Genomic DNA, 20,323 nt, shown 5'->3' on the forward strand with positions numbered 1-20,323 from the left:
GTTTTCACTGTATTTGATGTTGGTATAATTTGTGGAGGGGAAGGGAAAAAACAAATTGTTTAAATAGGGATACAGGTGGACCCTCTGCAACAATGAGATGTACAAGATGCTGTGTCAAAAAATGAATTTTACAACTCTGTCGGGGAGCAGGGTGGAGGAGTGTACTCATGGAGATGAGAGGGCAGGGATGGTAGTGGAAAAACAGAGGAGGAGGCAACAATGCTTGATAAGAAATATACTCATTACCTTGCTCATGTAACTGTAACCTCTCTGTACGGTATTTTCACAATATAAAACCTTATTTTAAAAAAGTATCCAAAGGTATTTGTAACTGTTAACAAGTCCAGTTTTACCTTAAAATGGTCTGAAATACTATTCATAGTAAGTGTGTATGTATAAAAAAAATACCAGGTAAGGTGATGAGGATGGAGACTGACAACCATTATCCTTAAAATTCAGGGGAGGGAGCGATGACAGTGCAATGGACTTCCTTGACGGGTAACACTGTGCTTAGGATTTGACATCTCTAAGAGAACATATTCTCCCAAAAATTGTCAGTAAATCATTTTCAGATGTAACTTTGTGAGTTAGTCAGTTTTCTGCCACTGTGACAAAATAGCTGAGATAATGACTTTAAAGAGAGGACAAGTTTAAAAAATCCCAGTCCATTAGCACTTGTTCCTCCTGTTGGCAGCATTGTACACCATGGCAAGATCATGTACAGAAAGCAGTCAGCTAGAGAAAGCATGGCTGTAGAGAGAACAGTGGGTTATGGCCCCAGTATCCTTTGATCATCCAACTGGGAGCATCCCCAATGGCCTGACTTCTATCTAGTCTCTATTTCTTAAAGGTTCTATCATCTCCCAATAATGCTACCGACTGGGGACCAAACCTTTAACATATTAACCTGTGGGGAATATTTTGGACCCAAACTATAGCATATGACTTGCATATACTACATAACGAATGTGCACTGAATTAGATTTAACTAATGACTAATATACTAAATATTTAAATCAATGTATAACTTTTAGGGTTTTCAATGCTTTTAGAAAGTTACTAGGTAGATTCATGATGTAGTTTGTGTTCAGTCATCTTAGAAAAGTATAAGCTCTTTTAAACGTTTACAGAGTTCTGGAGTTGCACAAGCTTCCAGAGATTATTTATGGCTTGAAGTTCTGCCCACATAAGTTTGAGGAGAGCTAAAAAATCATGTTGATTATATTTGAAATCCTGTTTGTGTGGACGTGAGCAGATCAACTTTAACTGATTCTCACTCAACTTCTTTCTCATTATAATGTCTGGAATTTAAATTAAATATTCTATTTCTCTTCTATTTGAAAATGATTGTGTAATACAGTTATAATCAAATCAATGCAAATAGGAGTCTACTGGAAAGAAGGATTTCTGGGTAATCTTTATATGATGCTGATTTTTAAAAGAAAAGGTCAAACTAAACTTCTATATGCTTTCTTCTATATGCTTTCTTCAATTTGGCAAATAGGTAGAAGTCCAAGGGACCAAGAAGTGACTGACCAAAACCAGGAAAAAATCTAAGAGACCAAAGAGTTCCTGAGAACTGACCACAGTAACTCTGATCAACTCTAGTAGTCCAGCCTATTATTAATTTCACATCAAAAAAGTAAATCTACTCTGATTTAACTTGTCAATAGTTAATAATTTTAATTACATAGTTTTATTATAGGCTTTCTCTCTTATTCCAATAATATCTGGTTTACACATTTTTCTGGTTAAGTATTAAATACTTCAGGAGTGATTCCTTTATTATCACTTTATTTTTGTTTGATGAGCTAATGAATTAATTAATTTGTGTAGAGGATTTTCACCTGCCAAATATACATTCACCACTGAACTACATGTACCTCAGCCCTTAAATTATCAACTTAACATTTTTATTTGACTGGGTAATTTTAATTTTTTTTCTGGAGAATGTGAGGCTTTTGAGATTAGTATTTCTGTGCTTCATACTTGTACATAAATGGAGAAAGAGCTGGGGTTCCAAGATCATTTTCATTTTTACTCAAATATCTGTTTTCTAGAAAAAGGAATAACAGATTTACTTTAGTAAAAATTAAAAATATGAGAGTAGCCGGGCGCTGGTGGCTCACACCTGTAATCCTAGCTACTCAGGAGGCTGAGATCTGAGGATCGTGGTTCAAAGCCAGGCTGGGCAGGAGAGACCATGAGACTCCTATCTCCAATAAACCACCAGAAAACCGGAAGTGGCGCTGTAGCTCAAGTGGTAGAGTGCTTGCCTTGAGCTGAAGAGCTGAGGGACAGCGCCCAGGCCCAGAGTTCAAGCCCCACGACCGACAAAAAAAAAAAAAAAGAGAGTAAAACAAGTGAAAAAACAAAATAGAAGAGAATTAACACGAAAAACTAAAGAGCTCTGGCATTTTATCAAAGGCAGTTAGAGTTCCTAACATGGTTGACTACCAGATTTACTGATTCTTTGTATTATAGTCAATTCTTGCCTGTGGAATCCCATTTTGACCTCTGTTATTTAAGTGAATTTACTCCATGCACACTGAAAGGTATTACTAAAAAAAGAAGGTAATAACAAACAAAATGGAAATTAAAGGCCAAGTCTTTAGATTTTCAGTGCTGCTTTTGTTAATTTAAGTACATAAAAGTTAAGTATTAGCTGCATTTTTATTGTCAATGGAATAGGAAATGGATCATTACAACTAGAATCTGTGCAAACGCCAGGTCTTTATGCACATAATTGTTAAGATTTGAATTTTAGATAGTTGGCTCCACAGATTCAGCCCAAATCCTCAGTTTCATTTCTGGTGCCAATAAATCCTTGAAAATTATTCACTCAATTCTATTCTTTGTCTTTGTGTCAACAACAGCAGTGTCTTTCTCTCTCTTTCTCCATATATTTGTTCTATATCTATATATCTACATATAGATATGCATATTAGATATGAACCTTAATTTACCCTTATAAATTACACAATTGTTTTTCTTTAAGGCCTAGATTGAATAAATAAAGAAAATAATTATTTTTAGTTTCTTGGTATCTTTGTGCCTCACACTGTATAGTAATAATTTTGGAATATGAAGACATTCTGATTTTTGTCCACATGACTTGGCTTGAAACTCCCTTCCCACAGAGGCCAGAGAACATATCTCTTCCCTAGGGCAGCTCATAGAAACTTTAACTTTCCCTACCTTTCTGTATTGAAGCTGGCCATCAGGAAATTTTCCAAACCATTTTATCTGATTACAGGTCATAAAACCTTCCTCACTTTTCAGGAACCCTTCCTCATACTTGGGAGGAAAGGACGGAATGCTACATTTCTGAACATACAAGTCTTGTTAGGTTGCTCCACCTACTCTATTGGCCATCATACTACGCAATGAAGTTTCCACAGACACTCTGAAGGACAAAGTTCAAGAGTTTGAGGTTAATTGAACATGTGGAGGTTCCTGGCATTTCCCCCATATTTTGTCCTGTGAATCTCTTCATTAGTATGCTTTGTAATTTCACCTATAATAAGCCAATAAATGTTACTCTTGAGTTCTCTGAGCCATTATAGCAGATTATTAGAACCAAAAAGGGACTATGGGGTTATGATATCACAACAGATACTCAGATACCCAGAATTAGGAGTCCACTCCTGCAGAACTGCTTGTTTGATTTTCTGTGACCTCTCAAAATCACAGAAGTGATTGTTGTTATGAGTGTGGAGTAGGAGAAACTGAGTTTTGAGTTGGTTTTTCCTTCTACATCTTCAGAAGTTCAACTATTATTATAGAGTAGATAATTTATTATTAAAACATCTCATTAGGGGAAGATATGTAGTGATATAGATTGTGGTTTTTGTCTCAAGTTTGCAAGAGACTAATCACACTGCTGTTTCTGTACAGGAAGCGCCACAGACAGACTTAATTTGCTTTTTATTTTTTTTCCTTTTACAGCACTAAAGTGAAATCTGCTAAGTAGGTAAAGTTGGGACTCTGGAAGAAGTCATGTTAATTTTGGACAAAATTTATATACTGAAAAGCACAGCAATCACATTTTTTCTGAGTCATATTTTTTATTCAACGTGTAAAACAGGATGCTCTTGACGTAAATTACACAGCTGATGCCTAAGATAAGGTAGAATTATACAAAAATATCAAACCTCTGATCTCAATTCAGTATACAGGATATGTCAACATAGGATATAAGTGCTCTTTTACCCTTTTAGCTATTTCTAATTATATAAGCTCAAGTGGTGACTATCTCATAGCTAATTTTATTTGAAATGAGTTTAAGGATAGGGATGTAGCTCAGTGGAGAGTGTTTGACTAGCATGGATAAGGTCCAGGTATTGATTCCCAGCATAACACACACACACACACACACACACACACACACACACACACACACACACACTGAAATTAGGCATGTAATAAATTATTACTCCCAGCAAAGATGTATACCATCATACACTTACTTCTAACAAATTTGTCCTAGTCTTATGGAAATACACATGCTCTTGGTAAGCTATTCATTTTAATGGTTCAGTGCAAGATAAGTAAAAATAATGGGTAATGCAATATAGTTTATGATAAATCATAAGGAAAATGTATTGGAAATGAGTACGACAGATGCTTCAGGACAGTTGCTATTAAATGCAATGAATACAATGGATACAAATGGCTTTGCCATCCATTAACCATTTTGCAACCTCACAGTAAACACACAGGGCACCATTTCTACAGGCTGATGCTGGCAATTCAGGAAGTGGAGCCTCTGTTACATCGTGAATAAAAGCATCAGGTGTCCCAGACATACCACATTATCAGTATATTCTTTATGAAATGGTTCTAGAAAGAAGCGGCTCTGAGCCTCTGCCTCAACTGACAATTTTACTTGAGTCTAAAGTATACTAAGTTTTAGGAAATTAGCCCTGGTTAATGTGCAGATAAGAATATACTTTAGCTCTCACTTAATAATTTATATCTGCAAGTACATATTCTAGTATTGTGGGTAGGGACCATGGGGTCTCAGAGGCTTAGGGTAGTCTGAAGAATAAGGCTATAGAAAAGATAAATAGTTTCATGTTCTCCTTCATCCTTATTTCTTGTCTGATACATAAGATAGGATTATACAAAAATATCAAAGCTTGATTTCAATTCAGTGTACAGGATATGTCAACATAGGATATAAGTGCTCTTTTACCCTTTCAGATACTCCTAATTATATAAGCTCAAAATGTTACCTTGGCACAGGATCTCTCTGTGTTGGTTCCCTTGTGTTTGTCATCTCCATGGAGGAAAGAGGAAACTGGGTTTACTCTTTTTGTACCCCAACCTGTCTCTACCTCTTTAAAAGTAGGCATGAGGGACAGGTAATGTCAAGAGGAACCAGCTCAACAGCCCAATCAGGGATCATTTGGATGGTAACCAGAGGATTTTTTAAAAAATGTTTTTGTCCCCAGCTTAGCTGTATAGACCACACTATAGTACATCCTTAGGTATCAAGTCTCAGATTGTGGGAGAGGTGCCTCTAAAATGTTGTACTTTCTTTCACAAGAATGTTATGTGAAATATGCAACAAGCCAAACGTAATCATAGTAATGAGTATCACTTGGTCCCTAGTTAATTGACATGATTTGCACAAGGTGACAGATAAAAGACTTCTTCGTCTTAGCTCACCAACAAAGGTAATATCCCAGCATCAAAGATGCTACATAAGGGCACAAGGCATAGAAGGAATGTCCTGACACATTAACCCCGGACCAGAACAAAACATGCCCATAGTGGTTGAGAGAAAAGCAACCTGATGACAGAAGGGGGTGAATCCTGCCAATAGGCTCTGGCTTCTCTGTTCCATCTTCCTAGCATCACAGTGCTCCAACTTTGCAAGAAGAAGACGCAAGAAAGTCTTGTGTTAAGGACTAGAGAAAGGTTTTGCTATATATCAAACAAAAACCAAATAAGCTGATCTTAAAATAGTGTCCAAGAGATGTGACTGACCCTTGCATACTTTTCGGTGGAGTGAACTTTAGCAAGGAGTGCTGCTTCCGTGTGTCTGATGGAAGAAGCTAGCTTCAGGCCTGAGAACAGAGTTAACCAGGCTTCTTACCATAGCAGAAAGGGCCACTCCCATCACTCAGCAACTAAACTTCTGGAGTGCCAGATGTCTGGGGGACAACTGAGCTGGGTTTCATGAGCCTATAGACTACTTTATTTCTCCTTAATTTTGATGGTTAAAAGTCCTTATTCTGAATTTCTAAAATCAAGATTAAGTCATGAGGCAAAAAGATGCCGATTTGTTCACTAGATTACGAAGGGTCAGTTTCTCAATGTTTTTATTTTCTACACAAAAGGGTATTGCAACTGCGCCCCCATTTGGGAAATAGTGTCATGTCATATACTTCCCCTCCCCCAAACGCTGCCATGCTGCGAATCAAACCCTGGGGTTTCACACATGCCAGACAGCACTCAATCACTGAGCTAGACACCTGGCCGCACATGTTAGCCTTCTGTAACATGCTCTGGCCTTCCTTCCACTGCAGAGCTGACATGATAAACATCCAGTGGTGCTTTAGAGATTTCTCTGTCGGAGGAATTTAGAGACAACAGCCTGGTTACAAGGCAGAGAGTTCTCACCTTGAAGCTGTTTGCATTTGAATGTTTGGGGGTGGGAATTAACTTGTACGTTTAAGTTAAAATTATTAGCATCAGTTTGGGGATAAAGCCCTGCTTTCAGTTTTTAGACTGGGTGAGGAAGTAATTCTGCTCTGACGTGATCCTGCATGGCTATAAATCTCTCTGTGCAGCTGTATCTCTGAAATCCATTTCACGTTGTCTCTGCTACATTATGCCATGTCAACCCTTGGGGGAACAACAGGGAAACGAGGTTGGAAACCCTGTTTCAATGTTATTTCACTGAAGCTGGTATTTACAGCAAATAGCAATTGTTCTATTAACAGACTTTTCCTTCAGTAGTCTCTCTAAAAAAACTGCCCTTTGGGGAAAGGACTGGGAGGGGCATGAGAGGTTTTGAAAACAAATAAGGAACCATTTTCCTTTTAAGGCTTTACTTGCCAAAAGCCATTTTGGGACAGGTTCTGAGCCTGGATCTTCTCTCATTTACTTCCTGAGCAGACAAGAAGGCAATGCACGCGGAGATGTAACATTCAGTGAAGACGTTGCCTGTGGAAAGCACACTTCACAGAAGCCAATGAACTGCCATGCACAGGGCATAGGCTTGGGACCTCGGGAAAATTGTGGGCATGGCTTCAGCGAACTGCTACCACAATGCAGCAATGCTCTATTACAAGCCAAGCAGTTTTTCTCTGAGTGCAAGTATTTCTGTTTTCTAATTGATAGAAGGAAAAGAGAAAACGGCAATTGCTTATGTAAATACACCCATGCAGCTATAGATAATATGATGATGGTCCAACTTGGCTAAAGTATCTCTCCTCCATGTCTCTTTTCAAGCACACCTTACACAGAATGTATTTGAAGTCCAAATTGCTCAGACAAAAGTAGCTTAACAATTTGGACCATTGAAGTTTAAATTGGTTCTTAAAAGTTAAAAATAGTTATACAGGAAGACCTTTTGCTCTAGTGCCTGAAAGGCTATGGATTCCTCCAAAAAAAGCAACAGGTTTTTTTGTGCCTATTGAATGGCTCTGATTTTCACTGTGAACCAACCTTCATATCTCTTTTTCTCCCCTCAGGAATTAGTTTTAAGAACTTAAGTCTCTTCCTTCCTTTGTAAACTTCTATCATTTCACTAATATTAAAGGAAGGTTAGACTTTTACAAATGATAAAGAATAGGCAATTTAATAGCATTATACTTTGCTGAGATGGATACAATTCATAGGTGTGTTTAGGTATGTATATATAAGCACAACACATTTGTGGATCAGCCATGTGATCTACTTTAATGGTGTGCTGAAATGAACTCATGGTTCATGAGAGCAGACACACATTTCCAGGAATTTGGTAAGATCTTTAGGGTCATGTTCATAGTCTGAAAATAGTTAAGAAGTAACTTGGAAAATAATAAGGATGGGTATGGTTTTATTTCTCCTGGAGAAAAAATTGTTAAGTAATTTACCAATATATTCTCAAAAGTTTGGTCATGAAAAGGATGGTATATACAGTTTTGGCTAGATTCCATTAAAAAAAATAGTGAAGTTAAAAAGAAAGTTTTTGGAAATTTACCTTAGCTTTTAAGTTCAAAAAAGTCTGAAACATCACCTATTTGTCCTATTAATTGTTTGAAAATGCAATTATAGGCCCTAGAATATTCACACAAAGTTGATTGGAACATTAAAAAATTATAGTCTCTGCATTTATGGTTTTAGACAGTCATTAAAATGTTAGCTAAACCTAAATTTAATGAAAATGAATATTATATGAAAAGTAGAGAAACTCAACTTTTGTTGCTGGTGTAGCTTTTGTGTTTTCAAAACCCTGTTAGTTAGTGTGAGTTGGATATATGGTCTTTAATACATATGTACATGTATGTAAGTGCATAAGTCACATAACAGTATAAGTCAGAACAGTAGGGAAATGAGATCACTGGTTCATTAAATAGTCTACTAATAACTAAGAATGACTTATGCTAAAATTGTGATAGACAAATGGCGGGATAGCTATTTGATCTAGCTAAATAGCTCTTCCTCTATTTTCTTAAAAGACCAGAATTCCTTATTGTTTTCTCTTTGGCTAAACAATGTATTTAGGTTAAATATATACACACTCATACTTCAGTGCATGCTTTCCCTAGAAGTCACAGATTCCAAGAATAAACCTAAATTTATATTTTGATTTGCTTCTTAGATGATGCTGAGAGAGAAGCAGTTCTGCTAAGCAGGTAAGCGCTGGCAGTGGACACTTGGGAACTGAAAAAGAGAAACCCTGAGTTTTATTTGGCAAAGAAATAGCCAGTGGGAAGAATGGTTTCTGAACTCAGAACAAAGAAGTATGGAGGATAGAGGAAATATCTTCTTTCTTCCAGCTACTGATATCCTTGGCATCTCTCTGGTTTATATCTTTAGTTTTCAGGGTCTTAGTTGTAAAGGTGGAGAGCCAAGAGGTAGGCAGAATCTGAGTCTTCAGGTAATTCTTCAGAAACTAGGCTGTTTTTTTTTTGTTGTTGTTTTGTTTTGTTTTTTTTTGCATTAAGCCTCTGATATCCAGTTTCTCTGTTGCTTTGCTGTCTGGTGTTGTGATGGTAAATCCAGTGGAGTAGCAGGTATTGCAGAAGTACCGGCAAATTGTACAGCAGTATTTCACACATGCAGCTACTATACATTCAATTTTTGTTATTTTCTTAAAATCAGGAGCGACTTGGAAGCTTATGCCACAGCAGAGTCAGAGAAACTATACTAAAAAAATACATAAAGGTGTGATATCTTTTGGTTGCTTTGAGCTTTTTCAAGGCAGAAATTCTTCAAAATACATTTTCTGGGGTTCTACTTAAATATTAATATGCCACAATCAAAAGCAATGAGTTATTGGTAGAATGCAATACAGATATGGCATACTGCCTTTTTATAAAAGAAATAAGAAATGTGTTTGGAAAGTTAAATGCCTTTAAAAAATTAAAAACAAATGTATTCTCACAGCTTGGGGCAGGGGCGTGGAATGAACTCTGTACCAATGAGCTGATGATGATCCTGCTTTATAACTGGCACCCTAGAGGTGCCCACTTGCATTCATGGGCTGCGCCGCAAAGACTTCAGTACTTCAGGAGGCCTTTATTTCTGCTGCCATGTATCCTCCATCCAGAATCCTCCATGGCATGATCCATGCATAATATGCTTTTCATGACAGCTCACTGTGATACTCCACAAAACTACTTATTGTGCTTTAAATTCTATATAGACTTTTGCATTTTAGAGCTATGTTTTAAAAATTAAGCACATTCTGTAAAAGATTAATCTATTCCATTCAGTGCACTTGTTTTTAAACAACTCTATCTGGTATATTCATTCTACATAGAATTTTATCTCAAATTGCACTATTTTCCAGTCACATGGGAACTAAAGAACCCAACACAAAGATGCTGAATGAATTTGTTGTGATTTAGTTCTGTTTTCAGCCAATATTGTATATGGATTCTATTAAGGGACCTTTATTAGTTTTACATTTATGCTTGGAGAAGTGGTTTTTTTTTCAGGCAATCATTTTTCTGGGCCATACAAGTGTGACCTATCATGCTAACGGTGAATATCTGTCCACAATCAGGGAAACAAAGAATAATTTGAAAAATAAATGCTTCTGTGATAATAAAGTTATTTGTGTATTTTCTTAAATACTTTGGGTGGTGGTGATTTAACAAATAAACATATTCATATTGATTCTTCTTAAAAACACTGTTATTTACTACTCAACAAAAATGAGTAATCTTTTAAAATAAGTTTCATCACTTAAAAATATACATATATTTTTGGTACTGTTTTTGGATCCAGCTTGATCTGTTATTTCCTATGTGATGAATCTTTGTTGGATTGCATAGAGTTATGTGACTCTGTCTTTGGTGTTTTTTTCTTTTTGTAGATTTCTTGTCACATGTTTGAGGCTAACCTGAGGAACATGGATCATTGAGTAATTGTTTTTCATTTTCTCTTGAAAAATATTTCATTTCTCCATTTTCTTCTTTAGTGGTCTTTTGAAGAAACCAATCTGTGGAAAAAATACAAAACACAACACAGTTATTTTAATTGAGGTAATCATTAGTCTCTATGTAGAATCTAATTTAATAATATATTTGCAAATATGGGCATACAACTAATTCAGATAATGGAGAAAATATTTTCATTGGTCTATTCATATTTAATGTCAATAAATGATATTTATTCAGATTGCTTTTTTACTTTTGACTTTTCATTTATTAAATCATGTCTTCTAGCAAAAAAATCCTACAAATATTTAACTTACTTACAGAGTTCTGGGAAATATTTTGGGAGGCATACAAACTGAAGCTGCTGGTACTTTGTTATTTATTTACTTATTTATTTCCTCATGGATGTGGCAGAAAAAATTTCACCAAGTTACTGATAGTCATATGTAGAAGCTGTTAGAGTTGGTGAATGTGGCAAGTGCACATTGGATAGGAAATGTCAGGGAGATTTCTGATATCTCTGTAGGCTCCCTTTTGGAGCTTACAGCCTAGTGGGGCAAAATACTAACAGACACAAGCTGATGTACTATGTAAAGTCTTGGAGGTTATGGGAGGTACTTTGGCTTTTACTGTAAATCAGTGGAAAATCACTATGAAGTTTCAAACAAGAAAAAAATACAAGGACAGCGCAAAGTTTGTTAAATAACTTTCTTTGGGGCTTAAAAAGTTTACTGGATGGAAACATGTGCTTATCTTTGTAGGTATGCCTTTCCAGAGTAGAGACCACAAAACAGGTGGATGCAAATTCCTCTTTTGTTTGTCTAAAACAACTAATGGTATGAGGCCAGAGAGAATCTATGCAAATGTCCACTCTGCCTTTTCTCTTTTCTTGACAGTGATTTCCTAAAAGTATTCCAGCAAAAGGAATGCTCCCACCAAAAACCAGACCAAAAGAAATCATCAGCTTGGTCTGTTGGAGAGGTGCTCATAAAGGAAGAAAACACTTCCTGTCTGATGAATAGGCCTTGAGTGCCACAGTGTGGCAAAGCCAGGCATTACAGAACACCGGTGTCTGACTTCAGAGCAACTGAGTATTGAATGTTTGAGGGTTCTGTTTTGGGGACTTTGCTAGAGAAAGACCAGGGAGACTACCAACTGAATTAAATGTCAACTGAAATGAATGTCACTTGTCTCTATCTTCAGCATAGGCTTGCTGGCATTTTCCTCTAGTAGTCACTCCCCAAAGATAAAGTTAGTCATTGGAGAAGAATAACAAAAGACCGAAGAAACCATGTGTAATCTGTTGGGAGAGAAAGCTGCCATTTTATTTTTTTTTAAGTGATTGGTTGGTCATGTATTAGAAAAACACATGTGTAGCTATAATCTCTATTTCAACATTGTTCAACCATGTAACAAGGAGTAAAACACAGGAATATATTATGCTAGAATATGTGATGATTTTATATTTAATTGGAAAAAGCATTAAGTTCAACTTTTCTATGGGATTTTATTCTTCACTAAATGGATTGCGAAAGCTACTATCCCAGATTGTTTGAAAAAATGTTGGTGTTGGTGGTCCTGGAGCTTGAACTCTGGGCCTGGGCAATGACCCTGAGCTCTTCAGCTCAAGGCAAGGGCTCTCCCACTTGAGCCACAGTCTCGCTTCTGGTTTTCTGGTGGTTAATTGGAGATAAGAGCCTCAGAACTTTCCTGCCTGGGCTGGCTTTGAACCTTGGTCCTAAGATCTCAGTTTCCTGAATAGGTAGGATTACAGGCATGAGCCACTGGCACCTGGCTGTTTGATTTTTTTTTTGGGGTGGGGGTTGTAGGGCTTGAACTCTGGGCCTGGGCGCTGTCCCTCAGCTCTCCAGCTCAAGGCGAGCGCTCTACCACTTGAGCTACAGCACCACTTCCAGTTTTCTAGTGGTTTATTGGAGATAGGAGTCTCACGGTCTCTCCTGCCCGGGTTGGCTTTGAACCGCGATCCTCAGATCTCAGCCTCCTGAGTAGCTAGGATTACAGGCGTGAGCCACCGGCGCCCGGCCACCTGGCTGTTTGAAAAGTTTTATACAGCTGTTTGTAAAGTTTTAAACTTCTCAGCTTAAACAAAATACCTATGTAAATGTCCAGACTAACCGGACAGAAAATAGAATCACTTAAATTCATGAAAGGATTTGAAACAGGAGTCTTAGAAACTTTAAGAACATTCTTACATCAATGAATCAGTAAATCAACCATCAAATATACAAGTATTGCATAAAATGTGGTATGCTTGCTTATATATTATAAGTATTTAGTATTTAAGATACAGAGTTCTGTGATTTAGGTAAGCTTGATGCTTTTATGTTCTTAAAGTTATATAGGAGTTCAAATTTTATTTTTTATAAAAGGGGGTTTCCATTATTCTCTGCTTAAAAAGTAATATAGATGTTAAAAATTTTTAAACATTCATTGATAATCTTAACCTCCAAAGAGATCCCCCATTGATTTATTGCATATGTCTATCGCAAAATAGGGTCTATATTTTTCTTTTTAAAAGTAAAACGAAGTTGTACACTTTCTATGAAATATAATTTTAAAATTTTATCTTGGTTATTTCAAAGTTTGTTTTATTACGACATACATCTCACAACCTAGGTAAGTTCCTCAGCTTGCTGGTGACAAGAATAGAGCTAAAGGGACTTTGAGGCTTACCTTCCAGAGAAGAAGTATCAGCAGGAGCAGCAGCAACAGCCCGGCAAATGCACTCAAGAGGATAACCCACAGTGGCACTCTGCCTGGGAGTCCATCTTTGGATATTTGAATAGCAAGCTGAAAATTATTAAACAAGGCCATTAACATCGATAAACACTTATTCAAACTAGAACTCTGAGTAGGCTATATTTTTCTACCAAACAGCATATTTAACCTCACTATTGCTTACAGAGGAAACATTGAGTTTGCATTTGAATATGCCCTTCAATATCTTCTAAATCTCCTCAAATGTATTCCTATCACTGAAAATTACTTAATATTTTATTTTCCAGGATCTCATACATAGAATTGTCCATCCAGTATAGTGGCTTGTGCCTATAATCCAAGCTACGTGGAAAGCAGAAGTAAGAGGATTGTAGTTCTGGCCAGCCACATCAGAAGTTAATGAGAATGTATTTTAAAGAACAAGCCAGGCCCAGCACCGGTGGCTCACTCCTGTAATCCTAGCTACTCAGGAGGCTGAGATCTGAGGATCACCATTCAAAGCCAGCCCGGGCAGGAAAGTCTGTGAAACTCTTATCTCCAATAAACACTCAGAAAACCGGAAGTGGTGTTGTAGCTCAAGTGGTAGAGCGCTCGCCTTGAGCTGAAGAGCTGAGGGACAGCGCCCAAACCCAGAGTTCAAGCCCCATAACCAACAACAACAACAAAAAAAAAAAATTAAAAAAACCAACAAGCCAGCTGCAGTGATGCCTCTGTGGAATCCTAGGTTCCTGGGAAGCATGTATAGCAGGATTGTGATCCAAAACTTGCCCAGGAAAACAATGCTAGACCCTACTTAGAAAATGACTAAAGCAAAAGGGACAAGAAGTGTGGCTCAAGTCATAGAGTACTTGCCTGGCAAGCACAAAGCCCCAAGTTCAGACCTTTAGTTCTACCCTCTCCTTTTCGAAGAAGGGATTTTTAATACACTTGAGGCAGGAGATTTCCTTTTAACTCAGAACAAACCACAGTACTATATTCCAAAGGTTGTCTTGTTCATTATCACAGTAGCTTCAATTTAGGCTGGAATGTCACAGATTGTTAAAATCAAAACCTCTCTATTCTAATTCAAATGGGCTATGATTCAAATGATAAGAAAATACAATGTTCATGCAATAAAATGCACACATTTCCAGCACATATATGCTTAGCTATCACAATGTGCTTTTAATGGTACTGTACTGTCTCTTCTAATTGATTCATCACTCAGTCACTTATAATTTAGGACTTAAGTGGACTTCAGTGTGAAACAGGCAGCTTCCAGTAGCTTTTAGCTTCCTCTGACCTCTCAGTGTGGTGTCCTAACCTTCTGGGAGTTTGTCTGTTCTGAGTCCTATGCCACAGGAATCTGAAGAAGGTAATAATAGTGCAGATTCAGACTATTGAGGTAGACTTTAACCATGCCTGTAACATTGTCCTGAAATTAAGATGTGGATATGGAGTCTAGATAAAGGTATGTGATCTGCAGAGAGATCACATGATTAGAAAATGAGCAATTTTGGTAATTTTATCAATATAGGTTTAATTTTCCTTTAGTGTGTAATAAATGTCTACAGGGGCATTTGTAATTAACATTCAGGTAAAGCCACATTGTTAAAATACATTATAAAAATTATAACATTTTAAAGACAACACTTTCAGGACTCAAAAATGCTTCTCCTCTAATAAAATCCATACATACATTATTTAAAAAGATGTTTGTGAATTGTTGACTGCTCTATTGCCTTTTCATTTTGCATTGATGGGCCAAGAGCTCTTTATGATAAGCATTTTGTGTATGTATCTTCTTTGTGTCTAGAACTGTGTAGTGATCAGCGATCACTGACATCGAAATGGTTGGCAATAGGTAATTGTACAATACCATCAGAATCATAGGCAGCTTCCAAATTGAATTTTGGAAGCTTTTTATCCCCATGAGATCATTAAACTCCCCAGGACTAGAGGGGAAATCACACTTAAGTACCTTGATCTATAACTACTACTTGGGCTTTATTTCATAAAAGGACAAGAGTGGGACACTCACACTTGAATTCAGGACTCAGCCTGAATCTCTAACATTTTTTGTTGTTAGTTTCAAATTTACCATTGACCAAATACAGGAAACATTAAAAAGTTCACACATTTTCCTGTACAGTATAAAAGGCACTGCAAAAGGAAATTATTTTTCTCTATCTGTTCTTCAGACATCAGTTGCATTTTATGCTGTCAGTTTTTAAAGAAGGAAAAGCATAAATGCAGCATTTTCTATCAAGCTGAAAATGAAAACAACCTGCAATAGTTACTATGACAGTTGGAAGCAATAAATTCAAACGTGGCAGGTTACTTGTAAATACTATCATTTCTTCACTTTCTTACAACGAAGACTGAAACCATATTTGAAGCTAATGAAGTGGAAAGCAAATGGTAGCTGTCACTTGCACAAAGATGAACCAGACAGTGCTGTGGGACTACGTACAATTATAAAACATTGTGTCACAAATGCGTATGGGTGAAATGCATCAGGGTTTTAAATCAGGCAGTGGGACTTACCTCTCTTTTTTGGTTGCTACTACTTAAAACCAGAGATGCATTTTGACTCCAAAGTTCTCCCTTGATTGTCAGATTTAAGCTGGAAAAATGTGCCTGAAAAGCAGATTAGAGTTTTTTTTAAAACAAATTATGTGAATCAAAATGAGAGTTGGCTGTATCTGAGGAGTGGTTATTAAATTGGTCCTTTTTCCCCCTGAGAGTCACGAACACTGTCATTGTCCACTGATCTGTGGAAACTGATGCCTGGGCATCCATCCTCCTTTCTTAGCATTTCTTCCTAATCCACACTGAGATCCTTGTTAAGAATAGGCTTTATAGAATAGGAAAAAAAATTTAAACAATTTCCACTCAGATTTTTTTCTTTGAAAAACAAATCTCCACCTCTGCCTACTTGTAATACAGCTAGGCATAAAATAGCTAAATGCTGGTAACAAAGTTTACATGTTGGCACTTATCTATGTTAAGTATAAAATTGCCAATATCCAACATTTGATGACTTACAAAAAAAACAGCAACCATATGATAAAAAATGGTGTCTTTATTTCTTTAGAGAAAAATAAAAATACTAAATAAAATTTGTTTTTGTCAGTCGTGGGGCCTGAACTCTGGGCCTGGATGCTGTCTCTCAGCTCTTTAGCTCAAAGCTAGGGCTCTACTACTTGAGCCATGGTACTACTCTGGCTTTTTCTGCTTATGTGGTGCTGAGGAATTGAACCAAGGGCCTCATCCATGCAAGACAAGCACCCTACCACTGAGCTACCTCCCCAGCCCTATAAATAAAATATACATTTTAAAGTAGTTTGTTGTTAGATAGGTTTGGCTTCATCAGGAGTGAGTCAATTATCTTTTAAAGTATGTTTGCATAGAGTCAAACTCCAGTTCTTACGGTGTCTTACAGATCCGTAATAGATGCTAGCTCTGTCCTTTGCTAATGATGTCAAGGATTGTCATAGGGATAAAGAGAGGGATAAACAACGAATGATACAAGGTTAGTGGTGGACAGGTATTTTTCTCCTATGCTATGAAGCAAAAGGCTGAGACAATAGCTCTATATCTGCAAGAGGATGTTGGAGCTAACTTATCTATTAATGCACAGAGAAGATGAAATGCAGAGCTTTGGCTTAGATCATATTTTCTGACATAGCCAGCCTCATCTGCTTTCCCTGGCAGTGCCACACATACGAAGTAACATGATACATGAATATTTGTTAATTTGATTTGGTAATTGCATAGAACAACAGAACTACTTACTTTTATAAAAGTTGGTTTCCACAAGATAAGTGAAATGTTCACTTGGCTCAAGTCAGAAGGGATAAAATTGCATGTGATGGTAGCAAGCTTACACGTACTGCAGTCCTGTGTCAATGTGTAGATGTACATATTAGTATTGTTAACATTGAATCAAACATTCTATATTAAAATACTTCAAATGGTTGTTCCTAAGTTGATGATCAACATATTCCACTTGGAAAGAACACATAAGGTAAAAATTACACTCAGTTTACCAGCAGTGTGCCTCGTTTGAGATCTTCTGATTTTGATATGATCATTTTCTTTCCAGAGTTGATTCCAAGAGGATCCTCAAGACTCTGGGGTCTGCAGTTTGCATTCTAAGAAATGAAAACATTTCTCTTATCAGCCATTGCCAAATGTCAATGGAAAACAAATGAGTTCGGTAACACGAAGAAGCTGACATTGACAAGCAGTGCCATATGTTAAAATGCATCTGTGTGGGGTGCAGGATGGAAGAAATTGTGAGGCAGAGGCTATAGCTTTCCATCCTACCTCCTCCAAAAATAATAACTGTTACCACAGCATTTTGAGTTGTGCTGGAGGGTCTTATGGAAAAGAAAGGATGCAAATAGGATTCACTGTTTTATGAGTAGAATCCTCCTTAATCTATTGTTTTCTTCAAAGATTAGCTTGTAAATTCTCATAATACCAAGAGAAAAAAAAATTGAAACTCAACTGAAAAGTTAGTTTTTTTCATCAGATGGATTCTTTGAGGGAATTATAGGGAAATTCCAGAGTTTTATTTTTCTCTTGCCCTTAGGAAAACATAAATGATTACAAAATAAGTTTTACTGTAGCTATTTCATGTTTCCAAGAATGCTTTAATTTTTAAACAATTCTTGTTAGTATGATTTCAGTGTGCAGAATAATAAGTTTTATTATGACAGTTTCATGCATGCATATAATACATTAATCGTAGAGAATACTTATTGTTTTAAACTGTAGAGAAGAGCCATAGTTAAATGCCAAAATTGTGCATGCATTAATTGGATACTTACTGTTTTAGCACTAGATAATAATAAACTGGCATAAAATCTTACTGAACAAATACAGGGGGTACAATATTGCTATTGTTTACAGTAATTAACCAGCATTCTATTATTTTATATGCAGCTTTATGTATCTAGGAGTAACCAGGAAGTCTGCAGAATTACTTGACTACCTCAAACAAATTAAAAGTGTATCAAACAGCTGGGCACCAGTGGGCTCATGCCTATAACACTAACTACTCAGAAGGCTGAGATCTGTGGCTAGTAGTTTGAAGCCAGGCTGGGCAGGAAAGTCCATGAGACTCTTATCTCCAATTAACCAGCAAAAAGCCTAAAGTGGATTTGTGACTCAAGTGGTTGATTTCAGGTAAAAATTGGGAATTAATAATTTTAATATCTACTCGGATGGGTATTGATTTCAAAAAGATTTACCCAAGTTGGAACACCCAGAACCTGTAAAATTAATCTCATTTGGAAACAGAATCATTGCAGAGATAATTCAATTAAAGATCAGCAGATGAGAGGATCTTGGGTTTCAAGGGCCCTAAATCCCATGATGAGTGTGCAAAAATGCACATGGAAAAGAGGAGAGCACATGGAAATTCAGAGAAGGAGGCCACCTGAAGACAGAGGCAGAGACTAAAATTAGGCTGCTAGAAGTCAGCGAGCACTGAGATGTCAGCAGCTGCCAGAAACTAGGAAAGAAGGCATGGAACAAATTCTCCTTAGATTTCTATGGGAACCAACTGAGTTGACACCTCATTCTGGACCTTTGGCCTTCAGAACTGTGAAGAATGAAGTTCCATGAATTTTAAGCACCAATGGTTGGTAATTTGTTATACCAGTCCTAGAGAATTATTTTACCTACTAAATAACCAGTGAAGTTGTTGCTATTTTAAAATTTCCAAATGACCCTCCATGTTACTTAGATCACACCACCACAAGGGAAGTGCAGAATAAAGGGCTGAATTGTAAAGGAGGAAGTCAACAGAAATGCCATGATTACAATGTGCTCGTGACTCACATCGGAAGAGGACCATCCAGTTGGATACAAGACAGGAAAACCATCAGACGTTAAATTAGGGAATGAAACCGACAGCTGAAGTTCTGGCATTGGAAAATGTCCCCTTTTTCTAATCTACAGAGATTTAAAAAAAAGATGAAGAAAAAACATAAACCATTATCCTTCAACAGCTTCCTGTCCACTTTATGAAAGATGTTGGCTTTTAATTCATTAAGTTGTATAAAATTTTGATTTCTCTAAATGAACACAGTTTATGACCCTGCCTAGGGAACTGGCTTAATTTAACCAGCAAGAAAATAATCTATTGTTGATAACCTGTATTACCTATAAATCACATTGTTTTTCCATTCTCCACTCGAATATAGAATAAATGAAAAATCAGAATAAAATCAGAATAAACTGAAAATCAGAACTGAAAAGTTGTCCTGACTCATTATTTTCTTGACATGCCCAACATCTTTTCTAACATAAGAGGGTTTGGGGGAATTGGAAAGGAAGTCCACTTACCTAATCGACATGGAACAATTTAACTTATTTTTGCTTACCTTAGTTCAGTTTGTCATAATTCCGCAAGGCCCTCAATCATCTCTAACATATTAATATTCTAACAAGTTATATGTAAATTCTTAAATTAAGGCATTAACTGACACTAAGAAACACACTTCAATATTTAATCTCTATATCTCTATATCACTATTTAAAAATATTTTACTTAAGGATTATTATGCTTTGAATCAACTTTAAAAACCCCAGTCTGTAATTTCCCTATAAAAAGACTTAACAATTAAGATGATTTTCTAGAAAAAATCTATATAACCAAGTAATTAAAAATGCTAGATATAGACTTTATATTATTTTAACATAATTAAGAAAGACATACTTTAAGTAATTAAGACCACTAAGAGTGTAGTTCAAATGGTAGAGAGCTTGACTACCATATACAAGGCTCTAGGTTACAACCACCATGTCACTAAAAATATAATTATTACTATTTCAAAAACAGATCATTTGGGCTGGGAAGGTGGCTCAGTGGTAGAGCGCTTGCCTTGCATGCCTGAGGCCCTGGGTTCGATTCCTCAGCACCACATAAGCAAAAAGAAAGAAGTCAGCAAGTCTTTGGGGCTGGGAAGTTGGCTCAGTGGTAGAGC

At 36.7% G+C, this 20,323-nt stretch overlaps 1 protein-coding gene across 1 annotated transcript in view; it reads right to left on the reverse strand.

Moving 5' to 3' along the window:
* Positions 1-8,881: 8,881 nt before the first annotated feature.
* The window catches only part of Itga1 (integrin, alpha 1), a 77,674-nt gene continuing 66,232 nt past the window's right edge, over positions 8,882-20,323 (reverse strand). The window contains exons 23-28 of the mRNA XM_013018510.1: positions 19,176-19,289; positions 17,375-17,479; positions 17,121-17,225; positions 15,870-15,962; positions 13,299-13,415; positions 8,882-10,666 (exon numbers count right to left, since the gene is read on the reverse strand). Coding sequence (XP_012873964.1) covers positions 10,622-10,666; positions 13,299-13,415; positions 15,870-15,962; positions 17,121-17,225; positions 17,375-17,479; positions 19,176-19,289 — 579 coding nt within the window. The 3' untranslated portion in view covers positions 8,882-10,621. The remainder of the gene's footprint in view (positions 10,667-13,298; positions 13,416-15,869; positions 15,963-17,120; positions 17,226-17,374; positions 17,480-19,175; positions 19,290-20,323) is intronic.

This window comes from Dipodomys ordii, unplaced genomic scaffold (assembly GCF_000151885.1).
Source record: "Dipodomys ordii isolate 6190 unplaced genomic scaffold, Dord_2.0 Scaffold41, whole genome shotgun sequence".
Taxonomy (NCBI): Eukaryota; Metazoa; Chordata; class Mammalia; order Rodentia; family Heteromyidae; genus Dipodomys; species Dipodomys ordii.